The sequence below is a fragment of the Ammospiza nelsoni genome, chromosome 2 (genome assembly GCF_027579445.1).
Source record: "Ammospiza nelsoni isolate bAmmNel1 chromosome 2, bAmmNel1.pri, whole genome shotgun sequence".
Taxonomy (NCBI): Eukaryota; Metazoa; Chordata; class Aves; order Passeriformes; family Passerellidae; genus Ammospiza; species Ammospiza nelsoni.
The window spans coordinates 20,152,310-20,169,971 of NC_080634.1; the positions used below are offsets into that span (position 1 = coordinate 20,152,310).

General features: G+C 41.9%; 1 protein-coding gene across 2 annotated transcripts in view; it reads left to right on the forward strand.

The window, feature by feature from the left end:
- Window positions 1-994: 994 nt before the first annotated feature.
- NECTIN3 (nectin cell adhesion molecule 3) overlaps window positions 995-17,662 on the forward strand; it is a 57,498-nt gene continuing 40,830 nt past the window's right edge. For both annotated transcript variants that reach the window (XM_059493872.1, XM_059493871.1), the window contains exon 1: window positions 995-1,223. In XM_059493872.1, the coding sequence (XP_059349855.1) occupies window positions 1,022-1,223 (202 nt within the window). In that variant the 5' untranslated portion in view covers window positions 995-1,021. The remainder of the gene's footprint in view (window positions 1,224-17,662) is intronic.

Consider the following 17,662-nt stretch of genomic DNA (forward strand, 5'->3'; position numbering starts at 1 on the left):
ACTCTGCACAGGGCTCGCTCTGGTCCCAGATGGTTTCAGACCTTCGGATCCTGCCGTCTCTGACGGGCTCGGTACCGCCTCGGAGCCGTACGCTCCACGCTCCCCGAGTGCCGCCCAGACGTCGGCCCAAGCCCCGTCGGGAAGAGCTGCGGCAACGGAGCCCCTGCCCGGCCCCTCGCTGACCCGCACGGGGCTCTGCCAAGGGCAGCGTAAGCGACGCGAGGACAACGCCGGGAAAGTTTATTGTTGGCAAAACCAGTGGGCACGTGCTGCACGCCAGCGGCCCCAGTGCGGGGTTCCAGCCCAGCGGCCAGCCGCCTCCGCCAAGGAGGAACCGGCCCTCCACGACCATCCGGGAGCGGCCCCGGCCGGATGTCCCGGCTCTCGGGAATGCCCTCGCCCGGCATCTGGCAGAGAGAGTGCTGCGGCCGGTCCCCCGCCGCTCCCCGCCCAGGGCGAGCGCTACTAGCCGATCCCCAGCTCGTGGGGCAGTGGCCGCCCAGGCCACCCCGGCCCGGCGACGGGGACGGCAGGAGCCTAAGGGGCGGCGCGAGAGCTGGTCGCGAGCGCAGAGTCCGGCCGGCCGGGCGCCCCCGACCGCGCTCGGGCGGTGGCGGAATGTACCAAAAGCCCCCCGGGGGAGGACGCCGTTACGCCCCCTCCCACCAGCCTCTCGCGGCACTCATGATACCGACGTGAAACCCCCTCCCCGATGCGCGGGGCGCCTCTGCGAGTCCCACAGTGCGGGGCGGGAAAGGTGGGGGCGAGGCGACTCGCCCCGGGGCGGGGGAGGGGTCGTGGGGGTCGCGGTAGAAGCGCCTGGCACACGCGTCCCGCTTTCCCCTTCTCCCCCCTCCCTGCGGTGGGTGGTGCGGTCCGCTCGGAGAGGGCGGGAGCGCCGCGCCCCGCCTCGCTCAGTGACACAGGCTCCGTGTGGGGAGGCGCCGGTGGCTCGGGCAGCGGGACCGGGTGGGACTGGCCGTGCGTCGTAGCGGCGGCGACTGCGAGCCGAGCCCGGAGAATGGCAGGGGCTGGAGTCGCTGCGGAGGCTGCTGCTGGTTTCTCTCCTTCGCCGCCTCCTCGCGCCCGCCCGGAACTTTTCCTAGCGGCTGGTGGCGGTGCCTCCCCCCGGTGGTGGCGGCGGCGGCGGCTGCTGCGTTTGGCGGTGCCTCCCGGGCCGGGGCTGGGGCTCCTGGGGCTGGTTTTCTCTCGTTTCTGCTGCAGTAAGTGGAACTTTTCCCCTTGGCGGACGGGCGAGGGGGCGGGTGGAGGAAGAGGAGGAGAGAAACCCGAGCCCCGGCAGCGCCGGGGGACGCGGCCGAGTTGAGGGAAACTTTGTCTGGCGCCCGACGGCGGGGGCCGCCGGCCGCCCTGCGCCGGGGGAACCGGGCAGGACGTGGCTGGGATGGTGAAGGAGGGAGGTATGCGAGGCAGGTCCGAACCGGAGCCCGCACCGCCGAGACCTATGGACTCTTTCCTCCGGGAACATCCGCTGCGACCGCAGTCGAGAGAGCGGGTGTCCCGGGAGGCCAAGTATCCCTGGCGGTTGGGCTGAGGTGGCAGCGGCCCGGGTGGGGCAATAGGGGAAGTTTATTCTCCTGCTGGGGCTTCCCCCGGCGGACGGCAGGTTATCCGCTGTAATTCCCGTCCTGAGCGGCGGGATTTCGCTCATTTGCGGGAATTCACGGGTGCCCACCCCCCCACCCCCCCTTATTTCCCATCCTGTAGGAAGGACAGAAGGGTCTTGGTGTTTTATCCGGGTGTGCCTGCGGGGAGGAATAGAAGGCGCTTTGCCTCAGGAGGCGTGGGCCGGTGTCGTTGTTCCCTCTCAATGAGGGTGAAAACCGTGCTGGTTTCGGTGTGGGGTCGCCCGCCGCTGCCGCTGAGGTGGGACCGTGTGCTTGCTCTACATCACCCGCATCCTGAGCAGCTGCTGCCGGGGACACTGCGGTGCGGGCCCCGCCGGGCTTGGCGTGACCGCCCGCAGGAAAATGCCATCACCTACCCCCCCCTCCAGTTCATCTTCCTGTGGGGAACAAACAAGCAACGTAGCAGTTGGAAACTGAGCAGGAATTTATTTATTTATTTCTAATGTACTGCATGCGGTGTAGTGTTATTTTTTTTACAGCAGTGGAAGATGAGAGGGGATAAAAGTAGACTTGGACAAGAGCAAATCGAAAACCCTCATCCTGCCGTTGTATTTATTCCCAATGCAAGGGAATAGTTGGCAAGGATATTTTATTATAGGAAACGCTGTGTCCCTTCTCTCTTTAATGAAGGAGGAAGAAGTTAGAGTCTCTGGAGATTCATGTGATAAAAATACCCAGGAACGAGCAAGCCACGCCGCCGTAAAACACTTGTGTAGTATCTGAGAAATGCTTTCTCAGGGAGGGAGTTGAGGCGCTGTAGGATTGTGCTGGTGCATGTAGTAGTCTCCCCCCTCTGGCAATGATGTAGCTTTCAAAAAAGGTGATTGTTACTAAGTTTGTAAATATCGAGAAGGCAAACTTTTTGCACTAGCGCTTTTCTCCCCTCCCTTTGTTCAGTGTTATTTCTGCTTTTTTGCAATTAAAAAAGTGAAGTTACAGACTTGACATGACCTTGACAAGCTATTTTTACATCTAAATGTGAAGTTAATAGTAACAATGAAGCTAATAGCATCCGTGCCTAGTGTCATACAGCGACTCAACCATTTTAGTCTTGATAAGTGTAATTCGGGTTGTCAGTCTTCCCAGATTCTTTTTTTTTCCATAAGTGATAACTTTTCAGAACTTCAGCCAGAAGTGGCAATGTTGTGTTGAAATAATTCTGTTCTTTGAGCACAAAGTTTTGAAGGTAAAAGGGAAAACTTGAAAAACTGTTACAGACTTTTAGACTTGGAGGTAAGCAGCAGGGAAAGAGGGTTTTTTTGTCAATATCTTAGGTTTTAGTTTTCTTTTCACCTTTAAATTTCCCACAGTTGTTTTCATTGTATTTGTAACTGTAACGTGACTATGAAGGAAAAATATTAATACTGTGCTCTTAAAAGTGCTCTTAAATATGTTTTGAGCATGTTTACATGTTGATGGCACCCCAAACTACTTATTGCTTTTGGTTGCCTTTTGTCCTGCTACTCAGCTAATTCTGATAATGGTAGCAAAAGAAAGATTTGAAAACGCTGCCATAAATTATCCCAATCCTAGTAGAATAAAGTCGCTACAAAACCAAATAAATTTTTATCCAGTCATTTTGATTGACAGTTAGAAATTATTTATTTGAGCTATAATTCCTCAGAGAAATATTGCCAAAAACATCTCAACACTGACACCACAAAACTGAAGGGGGAAAGAGAAAATATATCAGGAATCTGAAATAGCAGCTTTTCTGTTTTTGAGTAAATATAGACCTGCTTTAATAAATGCTGTTTTTTTTACAAAAGTAAGACTACTGGCTTCAGGTTGTGCATACAAGTACTCCTTCCACTTCCCTGTCAAACAGGGCTCGATGCCACAAAGTGCATACTGAACTTACGTGGTCAAAGTAGTGTAACCTTGAACTAGGGGACTTGTGTGGCATCTATAGGAGCATCATCACAGCCTTTAATCTATAAAGTAACTTATTTTGCATTGCAGCAAATGCTTTTCAGCTGTGCTTATTGGAGTTATGTCCTGCAACATATACTGTAAATGAGGACTTGTGTGCTACTAAATAACAAATTCCTCATAATTCCTATGTCTCATTTGTTTGCACACAGTGAAAACTTTTTTGCAAAATTTTTTTTTAAATGTAAGCTTGAATTAAAAATAAGCAGAACTGTAAAGTGAGGTGAATAGAAGGATGTTCAAGATGCATTTTTCAGATATTTTGTTGAAGAAATAATTTTTTTTTTCAATTTAAATTGCTGGTTATGTTAAGCTTCTCAGTAAGGTTAGACAAAGAAGTATACATATGTCATCTAAGATCCCAATGAATTTTTTTTCTTACAGGAGCGTGGAATGCAGATCTCCAGACTGGCAGTAGAGCTGGAAGGATTGGGTTGTAAAGGTGTAGATAATATAAGAGTGCAGTGTACCATATACAAAAATAATTTAAGAAAAATAAAATCCCGAAGTAATTATTGATGAAAACAATCTGGCTAGAAACATTTTTACTATTTTTTCAGGTGAAGTCATGGCAAATTTGAATGTCAAGCAAAGCAGGTTGCCAACTTGGAAATGGGAAGGTGTAGTAGAGTTATCATCAAGACAACAGAATGTGTTTTTTCCTCATTTTATGTTAATAGTTAAGAAATCTGCGTATAAATATGCATTTATGTTTTGAAAATGGTATGGAAATGAATGCTTGTTTGAACAGGTGTTTGGTGAAGGAGTACAACAGCAGTGAAAGAAGGAATAGGAATGCTGTGGAAGGTATTTGAAAAGTTGGAATGAAATAGTGGTGAACCATGTAGTAGGTTGGGCAGTGTATGAAGCTGCTGTGTGAAGAAACAGAGCAGCTGCACTGGTAAGAACAACAGATAGGAGAGTTTAAATCTGGATTGTTTGATAATTAACAAAAATTTTTTTTAATGTTGCCAGAAGTTTGTCCAGACTGTACTTGAGGATAACTCATTGGAATATGAGGTGTGTTTTTTTTGAAAGAATTCTTTGCTGTTTCATTGTGGTACGTCTGCAATTTTTCCATATTACTGTTACACTGTGATGCTTTTGGTGTGCAAGAACTCCCATTTACATATAGAAATGAAGTACAATGTTATTTGAGTTAGGATCTGAACACCTGGAGTACTATAAAAGAATTGTGATGGTTATTTAGCCACTTATGCTACATAACTGTTGACCAGTTACTTGATTTAAACAGTGTTTCTCTCTTGCCTTCTTAAGCAACTTAATTTTATGTCATGGGATATGCATTCTCTTTGATAGTGGAAACAAAAGAAGCTCTAGCAGGATTTACTTTTTGTGAGATAGAGTGTCAAGTATCCTGTTTAAAAATGTGGTCAAATCTAGCTTGTTTTCTTTCTGATCTCTTATGTAGTATTGCTGACAGGGTGATATTGAGAAACAAAGGACTGTTCTGTAGGAGGAAAAGCAAAAATATGTAAACTTTATAGACTACTTGTACCAGCTGATTACCCTTCAGGTCCTGGTAGTAGAGCTTTTAAGGTAGGCACAATGTGATGTAGATTGCATCTGATGTGAGAAGGGAGTTGAGAGTGTGTTGCTTCAGAAAGCAGTGTCTGGGGCTAGTGAGTGGAGCATTTGTGAAGCTCAAAGAAAAAATAAGTTAGAAACTCTAGAATCAAAAGTCTGAATTTTAATTTGTAGAAAACAAATCCAGAGTGGATGAAATTAAGATAAGAGATGAGTAAAACTTGGTACACAGAAGATAATCTTGCTAAGTGCCAGCTGCCTGCAATGCTATTGGTAAAAGTCATTTTTTAGTGTTGGTTATCTGTTAAAGAGCAATAAACTTTGCATCTGCTGTTACACCAACCTGTGTAGGTGGCTGCTGTGTGGCTGAATTCAGCTTTGTCCAAGCAGCTTTTATCAGAAGGTATGGTTGCAGACTGCTTGGGTGTGTGTGCCAGCAAGGGAGAGTGCTGAGATTGTGGGTGTTCTCTGCTTGCTCTGGAGCCCCTGTGCACTGCCACTTAAAGGTGGCTCTGTGATGACGGATTACTTTGCTGTTTTGTTTGCACCTTAAGCTTGTTTCCAGCTTGGAATGAATGTGATGTATTGGATGAGAATTATTGGAACTTTGCTTGGTTGGTTTTTTACCCTGATGACTTCTGTTTTGATTGGTATGTGGATTGTTATGCAGAAGTTTCTGACAGGAATTTTCTAAGGCAGCTGATAGCTGGAAGTAAGTGACCAGATTTGCTACGTGAAAAATAGGTATAGGTGCAATTATTTAATTATTATTACTTGGTTATGCCACATGTTCTTGGATTTAGTGGTTGCTAGAGGTGGAGGTATATATGGTCTTTAAAGGTGCCTTTAACCAAAACACTTTTGTGTTTCTATGGTTTGTTTTTGGTAGGGTTAGCCTGTCTAAAACAAGAGTTTTTGAGCAGTACTTATTTGGAGGGTAGTTGTATTCCATGCCTCAGAGTTCATAGGTGTCTGAAATGCAGTAATGTATTTTTATTGAGAGGCTGGAGATGATGAATTTTTGATTAGGCATGAAATAGGTTGATCAAGCTTTCTTGTTAAAGGGATCATTAGTACTATTCTTTATTTCTGTTTAGAAAGCAGAAGGATTGCCTAGAAAATAGTATCATCTGAGTATGGGGAGAAATCACAAGAAAAGCTAAGAAAGAAAAGATGGGAATAGCTGAATGTGGAAAAATGCAAGGAAATATATGAGAAGCAAATAAAGAGTGACTTGTGCAGTAAAGGATGTGTCAGGGGAAATAATTACTGTGTTTCTGTCTCTGTCATGGGGACAGATGGTAAAGCTGTTGGGTGAAAGCTTGTTTTACTCCGCTGGATGTTCTGGATGGCGAAGGTGTAAAACACTGTGTTAAAAGGAGGTGGAGGTGTGTATGAGTGAGGCTCCTGAGGGGCCTCATGGACAATATTTGCATTCATTTGATTCTAAAAAAGGTGGCCCGTGGTTGCTTAGTATGTAAGCTCGTGATAAAGAGCTTTGAGGTGTAGCACAACTTCCGAGTCACGGTGAAAACACCAAACCCACGTTTTTGGTGTTATCGAATACATGAATGCTTCAGGAGTTACTTTTCAGGTAATTAACTTTCAGACTTTGGACTGCTTCAACTGTGAACCCAAAAATTCATCTTTCTGTCCATGAGTTAGCAATAGAAGAAAATTAGCAGCAGTAATGAAAAAAACCCTTTAATGTCTTAAAGCTTCTGTTGATGTCCTCTATCCTTTTACCTTGGTTTTTCCAAGTGTATGGGAAGGTAAAGCTAGGTAAAGTTTAGCCTGTTACCAAGAAGGTCACTTTTAGTTCAGGTATTGAAAAGCAGAAACAAGCTTCCAGACAATCCACTTTTATCATAGCTGCATACTTTTATTAAGTATTTCTGCTTCTTTTCAGTTGTTTTTCAAGTAGTGTGCAGGAGTAAGAGCAATTTTAATTCTTTAATAGTGTAAAATATCATCCATCTTATTTTCAGTGAGAAGACTAGTTGAGTGTAACTCTTGAATTGACAGGAATACTGAGATTATCTGCAAGCAGTAGACAGCTCTTGCCCATTTCCCTTCCCCAACCCCCTTCCCACATCAGATTTTCATTATGTGGCATTTAAGATAACGTTATATGTCTATAGGGATTCATTGTTTTCTCCTTTTCTGTTAGTCAAGGTTCGTATAACATGATAGCTCTTAAACTAGTTCTGGGATTAGTTTGTACAGAGCTGAGTGTTTTTTTGAAAGTGACTGTTGTTTTGAATACTTCAGTGTAATGCAGTGGCATGTGCAAAATTGAAATTGAGTCATTCAAATGGCAGTCTCCTGCTAAAGGTGAATAAAGACTAGTCAAGCAGGTCTCCATAGCTGATATGTGTACCAATGAGTGGAAAAAAACCAGCTGAGCTAGCTTGATGAATTTATTGGTTACATTTGGATTTGTTATTTTTATTAGCCCCTCAGTTAGAAGACTCAGATTAGTGTTGGATTTAACATTTTCATACTTTGTGTGGGCATTCTTTGTCCACTTCTGTTGCTTTTTTAACTTGAAATACCACCCAGCCATGCTACACGTGATGTATTTGTATAAGCTGAAAACTAATTATTGCTGGGACAAGCATAACCAAAACCAGCCTATTGGATGAAGAGATGCTGGAGAAAGGATATGAAGTTGACATGTTCAAGATGGGTAACTTAATTTCTTTCCAGTGTATATAATTTGGTAGAAAAATAGTAACTTTAATGTTGTAAAAGTTAAATTACATCAAATACCAAGTAACTTCCTCATAGCAACAGATTAACTTAGGGAGTAAGACTTCTGACTCATATATAACTTGGGGGTAATTTTTTCCCCAAATTCCTTTAATTTCTCCAACATCGACTATTGACCATTGCCACAATGAATCACTAACTCTGCTAAGGTTGGTTGCTAACAACTGGAGAAGTCAAGAGCTGTTAAGCTTAATATGATTTTTTAATATAAAGATTGCATTATAAAAATCCACTTGTCAACCCTTCACCAATGCTGCTGTTCCTGTGTTTTAACCGCTTCAATGCACTTTTGATTTCAACAGATAAACTTTCTTGAAACAGAAGTAATGTTATTATGACTTCATTAAGGCACTGTACCATTTAAAAAGACACTACTAAAGTAATCAACTATGAGAAATTGATGGTTGTGACCATACTGTGAATCACTTTTTGGGAAATTTAAATGCATCCTGTTGAAAGTTTCAGTGTGTTACTGGTAGCTGAGGTAGCATAAAGTAATCTGCCTCTGGTAACTAGCAAGTGTAATATAGCCATTTATCCAGGATAGGATCTATAGGAAGAAGCATACTAAGTTCTCTGTAGCTGTCTGAGGTATCCCAGGTGGTTTAGGCTTCTGCATGTGGCTTGTATGTTCTACTTCCAATCTTTAACATCCCTTCCAACCCAAACCATAGTATATCTATAGTGTGTGTACATATATATAATATAACACAACTGTTAAGTTCAACAGTTGTAAGTAATTAGGTTTTTTACTATAACCAGATTATCACAATTGATGTATCAGTGTTTCCACCTGAATATTTAATAACTTAAACTACCTCCTCATAAATCAGAATGTAATCTTTTGTGGAGAAACAGATTTGTGTAGGCTTTATGGAAAATCTTAAAATGATTCAGCAGTGTTCTACCTTACAGAAAGAGGTGAGGACTGTGTGAGTCTACAGAATTGTTAGTGAAAATTCTTTTTGTGATGAATCTCCAGAGCTACTCTACAGCTGCATATTCTGAGTCTCAAGAGACATGGCTTAAGTATAATAAGATGGTGTGGCTACAAATAAGTGAAAACTGAAGTGAAGTGAGGAAAGCAGTTTTAATGGTGTCTCCACAATCTGAGACTGCTGTGAAAAGAGGTCCTGAATTGGTTGCTGTAAGTACATGGGAGAAGATACTGGGCAAAAGAATAGTGAGTGTTATTAACCTTAAGGGGCTTTTAATAGGATTTCCTAATATTTCCTTGTAGCTAAACTGGTGAGATATGTTTTGGGAAGTGGATTATTAGATGGGGGAAAATTTTTGTGTCCTGCTGAACTCAGAAGATTCTGAGTCCATCTAGAGGCTGGTCACTGGTGGCACCAGTGCAGGGGCAGTTCAGCTACATTCTGACCTCTCTTCCAGGTTGTAAGGCACTTCAAGCAAATTTATGGATACTGTGGATGACTATAGGGGTCAGTTATCTGCTGAAAACTGGGATTAATTGAGTGGGATGTCCACAGGTCAGAAATAACTGTTGGAAACCTTGTGAAATTCAAAAGCAGATGTGTCTGGGGGGGATGACCCCATGCAGCAGCAGAGATGTGGTGCAGACTGGTGTCAGGTGCCTTTACAAGAAAGATCATAAAGGTCCTTGTGGGACAGTATGTGTTTTGTCGTGCAACACATAAAGAGCACACTGGGCGTGCTCAGCCAGTTCAATGAAGCAATTTGGACTTCTACTATTTAGAGCTTGTGAGACTACATCAAAAGTACGGTGCACAGTTTTGTGCTCCCAAATGTGCGGCAGGTGCAGAGGTGAAAGGCCACTAGGGTAGGGAGTCACCACATGATGTATGAAGAGGGCTGGAGAAGTGGGTTTGTTCAGCTTTGAGAAATGTCTGAAGTGGGGCACCCTAATTGCTACTGGTGTTGTTTAACAAGCAGTAGAGGGAAAACAATGACAGACTCTCCTTAGTTATGCAAAAGGAAAGGATAAGAGGCAGCAGACACAAGCTACAACAAGGGAAGTCACTATAATGTGTTAGCAGTATGTTTTCCCACACAGACAATGAAGCGCTGAAATAGGTTGTGGAATCTCTGTCCCTGAAAATATTCAGAACCTGACTATGGTATGACCCCTGAGTAATTTGATCTGACTTCAAAGTTGGCCCTTTCAGTTGGGGATGGGATTGGATAACTTCCAGAAGTCCCTTTCAGTCTAAATGAAGCACATAGTGTGCATGGGCAGGCATGAGCTAGTATACTATAGTTGCTAGCCTGGGAAGGAAAGTAGAAGAAGTTGGAAGTCTTCTATTTAGATTAAAATGTCAAAGTAAAGTCTGAAACAAGTTTTTCCTATAAATCGATTTGACTGCTAAAAACTTAAGTCAAAATTGAATCCCTTTGTTACTTCCTAATGTAAGTTACTTATGTTAGAGAATTTGTTAAATAAAGATCTGACTACATCTTTTCTGTTACTTCAATAAGTAGCCAGTAAGAACAATCCTGTACAGCACAGAGCTGGGTGATAGTGTGAGACATACTGGAAATGTAGCTTAGCAGTAAATTGAGCAGCTATTAAACAGCATTCCCTAGGCTTACTGTTGTGATTCAGTTCCTGGACAAAAAGGGGTTAACTTTCTGGAACTGCCTGCATTGAGCTGGCCTTAAGAGCTAAAAAAAGCCAGCAGTGTCAGCAATGCAGGGGGCAGCAGCCATCCCATAACTTTGTAATGTAACTGGTAACTCATCAGATTTTTTATGGACAGCTGAGATTTGCTGCTCCTGACAAAATAAGTTTGTTCTATATTTCATTGTATTACCACAGTTGTTCAATACTGACAGATAACACTAAAGCTTTACAGGTAATTGAAAATGTGAAGTTAATATTTAGCTGTCCTTCTGAAGTTGTTCGGGGCTTTGCAACATTACATAGAGCAAAGTACATCCTCCCTTTTTACATAGTGCAAAGTACAACCTCCCTTTTCTTCCTGCAGACCTCAGTTCTCCCCAGAGTAGGTGATGTGTGGAAAGACAACATACAAAAAGTCAAGGAGTGGTCTACTTGAGGCAGGTGAGGGCTGTCCTAGGGATTGAAGGTCTTGTTCCTTCTGCTAGGATGTCACACACATCAGTGTATGTGTGACACACAGTGCACCAGTGTTCCTGACCAGTTTCTAATGGCTTTCTGGTTTCAGTGTAGGAAGTACAGTGCAGGGGACAGGAAATGCTGCATGTTTACAACTGTTATTGAATGCTTAGAATGTTACTGAATGCTTAGAATTTCATGTACTACTTACTCATGTCACAGAAAAGCCAAAACAGAAACTCCCCAGTACCTAAAATCCTGATAACAGAGTGTTTATTTAAAGCAGTTCAGAAACATTGCTTGTACAGAAGTGTTTGGTAGTTATGTGGTCCATGTACTCTCATACCACTAAATGTAGTGGGAAGTCTTTGATTCTGCCATGTCCCTTTCTCCAGTTAAAGTTGAAGAAATATTCAGTTCTGAGTGACTTGAACTTTTACTTTATTGTTCCTACATAAAAGTAATATTCTACTGAAGACAAAGATATTAATACAACAATATTTCCAGTAACAAAATAATTAAGTACTGATATAGCACTGCACAAGTCAGTAAATACAGACACAGAAATATGGTAAACTTGATTTGTATCTTCATTGCTTCTCCTAGCCTGCTGGGTTGACCATCATTTCAGCATGTGTGCTGTGCAGTCTTACAATTAATATGTGAATTCTGGCTGACCATTGCAGCTCTCCTGTGCTACCTGGTGTAAATACTGTGAAATGCATGAAAGATCAGGTATTAATTATTTGGACTTCTCTAGTCGCTGAAATTTCCCTGAGGAACAAGGACTACTGAACCAGAGGCAGGGTCTGTCTGATGAAGTAAGGTGGAGGGTTCTTATCCAAAAGCATTGCTAGCTTGTGAGGAGGGTTTTAAACTATGCATGTTGAGATGACCTTTGATTTTTCACTAATCTGAAAAGAAGTAAAGCAAGGAGCAATCAACAAGTGTCCAAGGGGGATATGATGGAAATTGGTTTTTTTCCCTTCCCTTGTGAAGGCAGCACAAATGAGCACAATTGCAGACTTAGGATCTCATTGGAATTGCAGTAATGTTGTGGAATAGTTTGCATGACTGGAGTCATGCAATTAGCTAGCTCCATTTGTACCTTCAGGAAAGGCAGGCTGGCAAGGTGAAGAGGAGTGTCTAGAATGCTTGGAGCTAGACTGGCATGGCTAAACAGAGAGCTGGAATTCAGGAAAAGGAGAATTCCTGAGCTTTGGAAGAATGGGCAGGCGACTCAGGAGGATATGATGTTTGCAGATGGAAAATTAAAAGCACCAAAGCCCAACTGTGATTTAATCTGGCTACTACTGTAAATGAAAGTAAAAAAATATTTTTACAAATACACAAGCAACAAAAGAAGGGCTAAGGAAAATCTCCATCCTTTTTTGAATGTGGAGTGAAACAGTGACAAAGGGTGAGGTACATAATTAATTTTTTGCCTCAGTATTTAAAGTTAAAACTAGTTGTTCTCTGGGTACCCAGACCTCTGAGCTTGGAAGACAGGGATGGGGAGCAGGATGAAGCCCCCCATAATCCAAGGATAAATGATCAGTAACCTGCTGTGCCACTTAGACCCACAAAAATCTGTGGGGCCTGATGGCATCCACCCAAGACTACTGACAAAGCTGTCAGAATGCTCTCCCAGCCACTTGGAATGATTTACCAGCAGTTCTAGTTCACTGGAAGTTAGCAAATGTGATGTCCAGCTACAAAAAGGACTGGAAGGAGGATCAAGGAGACTACAAGCCTGTCAGCCTGACCTCAGTGCCAGAGTTGGTTATGGAGCAGATCATACTGAGTGCCATCACTCAGCATGTGTAGATGTGGCACTTAAGGACTTAGTTTAGTGGTGGACTTGGCAATTGTAGCTTAATGGTAGGACTCAGTGATCTTAGAGGTCCTTTCCAGCCTAAACAGTTCTGTGATTTTAAAGTCTCACATCTGGACTGAGATAACTCCATTCAACTGCACAGGCTGTGTTCCAAGGGGCTAGAAGGCAGCTTGGCAGGCATAGGTCTAGAGCCCTGGTGAACAGCAAATTGAGCAGTATCAGCAGTTTGTCCTCACAGCAAGGAAGGGAGACTTTATCTTGGTCTCTAAGCATTACAGCAGATTGAGGGAAGGAATATATTTTGCCACTAGAGTACTGTATCCAGTTTATGGCTCATGGTACCAAGGAGACACTACCAGAGCAAGCCCAGAAGTGGGTCACTGTGTCAACTGGAGCACAAGGTGTGTGAGCAGAGGCTACAAGAGCTGGGCCTGATCAGCCTGGGAAAGGGAAAGCTGCAGAAAAGGAGCCTTTATTTGGTGCCTGATGAGAATGTATTAAGAATGTAGATCAACACTTTCTTCAGACACCCCACACAAGGGAATAGGAACAAGTTGGAGTGTGGAAAATCCTGAGCCAATGTAAGGAAGTAAAACTTGTCTGTGAGTGAGAAGGTGTCCAAAATATTTGAGGAATCAGTGTCAGGTGGTGATATCCCAAACCTGACTGGACCAATCTTCAAGCAGTCTGATATAACTCTGAGCAGAACTGAATGGCCTCTTGAGGTCCCTTGCCTCTTTACCTACATGAAATCATTATTCTCTATGTCAGTATTAGAGCTTGTTTAACTTTGCCAATGATAAATGCATTATAAAGAAAGCTGTGCCTAGGAGTTAACTTGTGTTTGTGGTAATTGCTAGGTGACCTGGTTGGAAATGATCACTATAGCTTACATCTGACAACATGACCTGTTGAGCACCTTATCAGAGGATTTCCGTGGAAGTTTGGTTGGTTGGGTTTTTCCCTCCCCTCTACAGGCTTGTACTGATGAGTAGTAATTCCAGTGATTTGAGTCTGAATGCTTCAGTCTGACAAATGAAGTTAGAGTGATTAAGTCAAGAATATCTTAATAATGCTTATAATTTAGATTCTGGGATAGACATGAGTTTTTTGGGTAATCTAGCAAGATGCACATTATAATTACCCTCATGGTTAGGATGGCAGCTTATGTAAATACCACTGTGTAGCAGGAAAGTGACTTGCTACTTTATAATGAAAGAGAACAAACAGCAGTGACAAGAATCCTATACTGAACACTTTGTATTTTTGGGTTCTGATTGAGTTGCCTTTTTTTTTTTTCTGTTAGTCTGTGAAATGGCAAGTTTATTATATGGTAGTGTTGAAACAACAGCCATTTAACTTGGAAGAAAGCTGTTTTTTGGACTGGGTTGGGACCACCAACCCATGTTTTTGCAAGTTTGTGGCTAGGTGGAAGAGAATATGGTGTTATGTCATTAGTAACTTCCACATTTTGAAATTAGGCAGAAGACAATACCTCCTCAGACTTCTGCAATATTTTAGTGGTCAATCGGTCAATCCCTTACCCCCAATTTCTCTTCCCCTCAAAAAAACCCAAAAAACAAAAAACCAAAAAAAAGAGAAAAAAGTGGATATTGTAATAGCATTAAATTGCCTTTCTAACTAAGGAGTGGAGAGGCATGAAGTCTGGAAGGAAGTGGCAGGGTATTTATCTGACCAGATCACATTTAGCAGTCATCGTGGTCTGGGAAGTTCTTTCTGGAAGGATTTGTGTGGTGGAAGGTATATTGTAGGTGGTGCTGGAGGATAGTAGGATCAGGTCAGTTGCATTTCTTGGAGTATGAGGTGCCCTAATTATATATAAGAGCTAGTTACTCATAGCAAATTGGAATAAAGATGAGTTACAGAATCTTGAAGTACCTTAAGAAACTGAGGGATTGAATAGTTAAGCAAGCTGAAGTGTAGATGGTTGTTCAGTGGTGCCCATGAGGCATCCTTTGTGAAGGAGAGTATTCAACTTTGTGTATGAATTGTTATAAATATTAAATATTTGTATAATTGCAAAGAAGACCTTGAGTATGTGGTGGTCAGTTCTCTGAGGTTTGCCAGAGGTCTGGTTTGAAGGGGCTGCCTGTACAAGGTCTGAACTAGGCAGTGCACTGTTGGGAAGGATGTCCTCTGTCATGATGTTGTATTGGCATCCTCTTTGAACTTGTCATGTAGTAATGCCAGCTTTGAAATTTCTTAGCTCTGAAGAGTGTACTAGAATTGAAACCTTTTAAAAATGAACCGATGTTCAGAAAGTGACAAATTTTGTATAATGCATGACATTGTCTGTATCATGAGAGGCAGTTCTATATATAGAAGTCAGAAAAGCTGAAGCACTAGCTGACTAAAACTATATGATTGGGTGTTCTGTAGCTCTCCAGAATGGAATTTCTTTCATTATCTTGAACTCACAGCTCTGCAAATAAATGAAGAGATTGGGCTTTAAAATAAATTTTAAGCAAGCAACATTAGTTATATCTAAGCATAAGGTTATAACTTGACTTATTATCAAACATGCTCAGAAAGAGTTACTTTTCTCAAAGCTGAAGGCTGTCATTTCTCCTAAATCTTACTTGTTGGTGAGAATAAGACTTTTTTGTAAGGAGTGATTTGTGGATGCCACAGTGACTCAGCTGAGGACAAAATAAGGCTAACAGATTTCATGGGGAGTTAAATATACAACAAACCTAAAATTTTGAAGAGTTAAAAGCTTTTAACAAAACACATGACAAAAGATTAATATCTGCTTGTGGATCAGAATAAAAAAACATCAATCATGGAGGAGACTGGTCACCTGCTGTGAGCTGGCTGTCCCTCTGATGAAGAGGAGAACCTTTACTGAAAAAAGTAACTAAAGGATACAAATAGAAGGAAATGAGAAATACGTTCGATAAGAAAGGAGCTATTTTATCAGCTTGCAATGTTTGAGTTAAACCAAATGCAAGCTGACCTGAGCATGAGAAAAGTATCTGAAAGTGCTCTAAGTAATTATGTGTTAGCAGAAAGTACTGGCATTTTGTTTTATAATTTATTTGAAGTTCTACTTACTGAGTATTAAAAATGAAATGATTTTGCCATTCTAGATATTGTCAGTGTTAATTTCTATTCTATGTTTTCCCTATTTTGTTCATGTATATCTAGGTTGTATCTTGATTTGCAAAGCAGGTGGAGGATAGTCTTAAACACAGTTGAAGAAACAGCAGTTTTCTAGGAAGAGGACTGGGACTGAGACTTGTAAAAGGAGTGCATTTTGAAGTCTTCTCACAGTAGCTAGAGCTGGATGAACCCAACAACCATGCTAGAACAAGTGATATAAGTATATGGGATGGAATGTTCCAAGTTCCTGAAGTGAGAACTTGTCATTAAGTCCTTCAGCAAGTGTGTCATATTGGCTAACAAGAATTGTAAGAAAGACTAGTTTATTACTTCAGTAAAAATATCTATTAATCTTATTATAACAAAGCAAATAAAATCCTTGATCATGTGCAGGATCAGCTTAGGTTAGTTTCTTTTTTTTTTTTTTTTATTTTAATTACTAAATATTAAACCTTTCTAAAGTAAAGGGTGTAGAGGTTTGTTATTTTGGCCAGGGTGTTTATTTGAGGAATTCATATACTGTAGCATCAAAGGATTTCTTTATTTCAATGGGCTTGGTTGCTTGGGGGATTTTTTTGCTTCTGTTTTTGTTCTTTTTTTTACTGCTTTACTAGTTCATCTTCTTCCTAATCTTCGCAGGCATTCTCTTTTTTGCAGTGTAAGTTCTTTCAGACCTTTATCGGGTTACCTTTTATGAGAATAATAATGGGTTCTTCCAGTCCTTTCCTGTAGGTCATGCTTTCTGGGCCTGTGAGTGCACTTTGCTTTCAGGCTCTCTAGATGGCTGGTATATGTTGTGTGCTGTTCAAGCTGAACAACTCCAGATGGAGCCTCACTGATGTTTGCTAGAGCATGGACTTCTATGTTAGCATATTCTAGAGTGTCATTTTCAATTCTTGATATGTAATCACTATGCACTTGCTGTAGCTTTCAGAACACACTTTGCTCTCTAACCAGTTATTTAACATTCTTAATGTGTTACTTAGACCTGTTCCTGCTGGCTGCTAGTCTAATTTGGACCCGCTGCAGCTTGAAGGTATTTTTCTGCCTGACTGGGAAAGGTTTGTTAAGTGTAGCTTCACTTGTTTCTTTGTGTATAATGCATTAGTCATCAGCCCCACCAAGATTCAGATGTACAATTCTCCTTTTGACCTCAAGTCTTCTGTTAAATATTTTGGTTATGTGTTTAAGCTGGATGCCACACAGGAGGACTTCAGCCTTTCTCACCAGATCAGTTTGTCAGAACTATTGACTCATCTTTTGTGTTTCAAAAGATTTCTAAGATCATCTGGAACTCTTCAACAAACTTTCCAGTAAGATGTTTGAGTTACATTAAGGACTGCTTGTTTCAATGTCTTCTGTGTATTTATACTTATTGCTCTGATACTTAGGGATTTGAATTTATTTAAATGGGGGTGTGAAGCATTTTGTAGTGGTTAGGCAGTAGTGGTGTGTATATGGATAACTTTTGAACTACTTGTTTACTCTTACTACTAGTTTTTTGAGGGAGTGGGACTTGAAATGAGATGTCTTCCTCCAGTCCTGCTTTTGTGCCTGGCCTATTTATGGGGAAAATAGTACTTCATTGTCCTGCTTATTCCTTTTAAAGGAGATGGGATTGGAAGACTTGGTGAAACAGAGTTGGAAATATTAATTACAGAAAAACTTCCAGCCGCCTTACTTATTAGTTCAACATATTTTAAAACATCTGAAAGTTTAGTGTCAGCATAAACATGCATG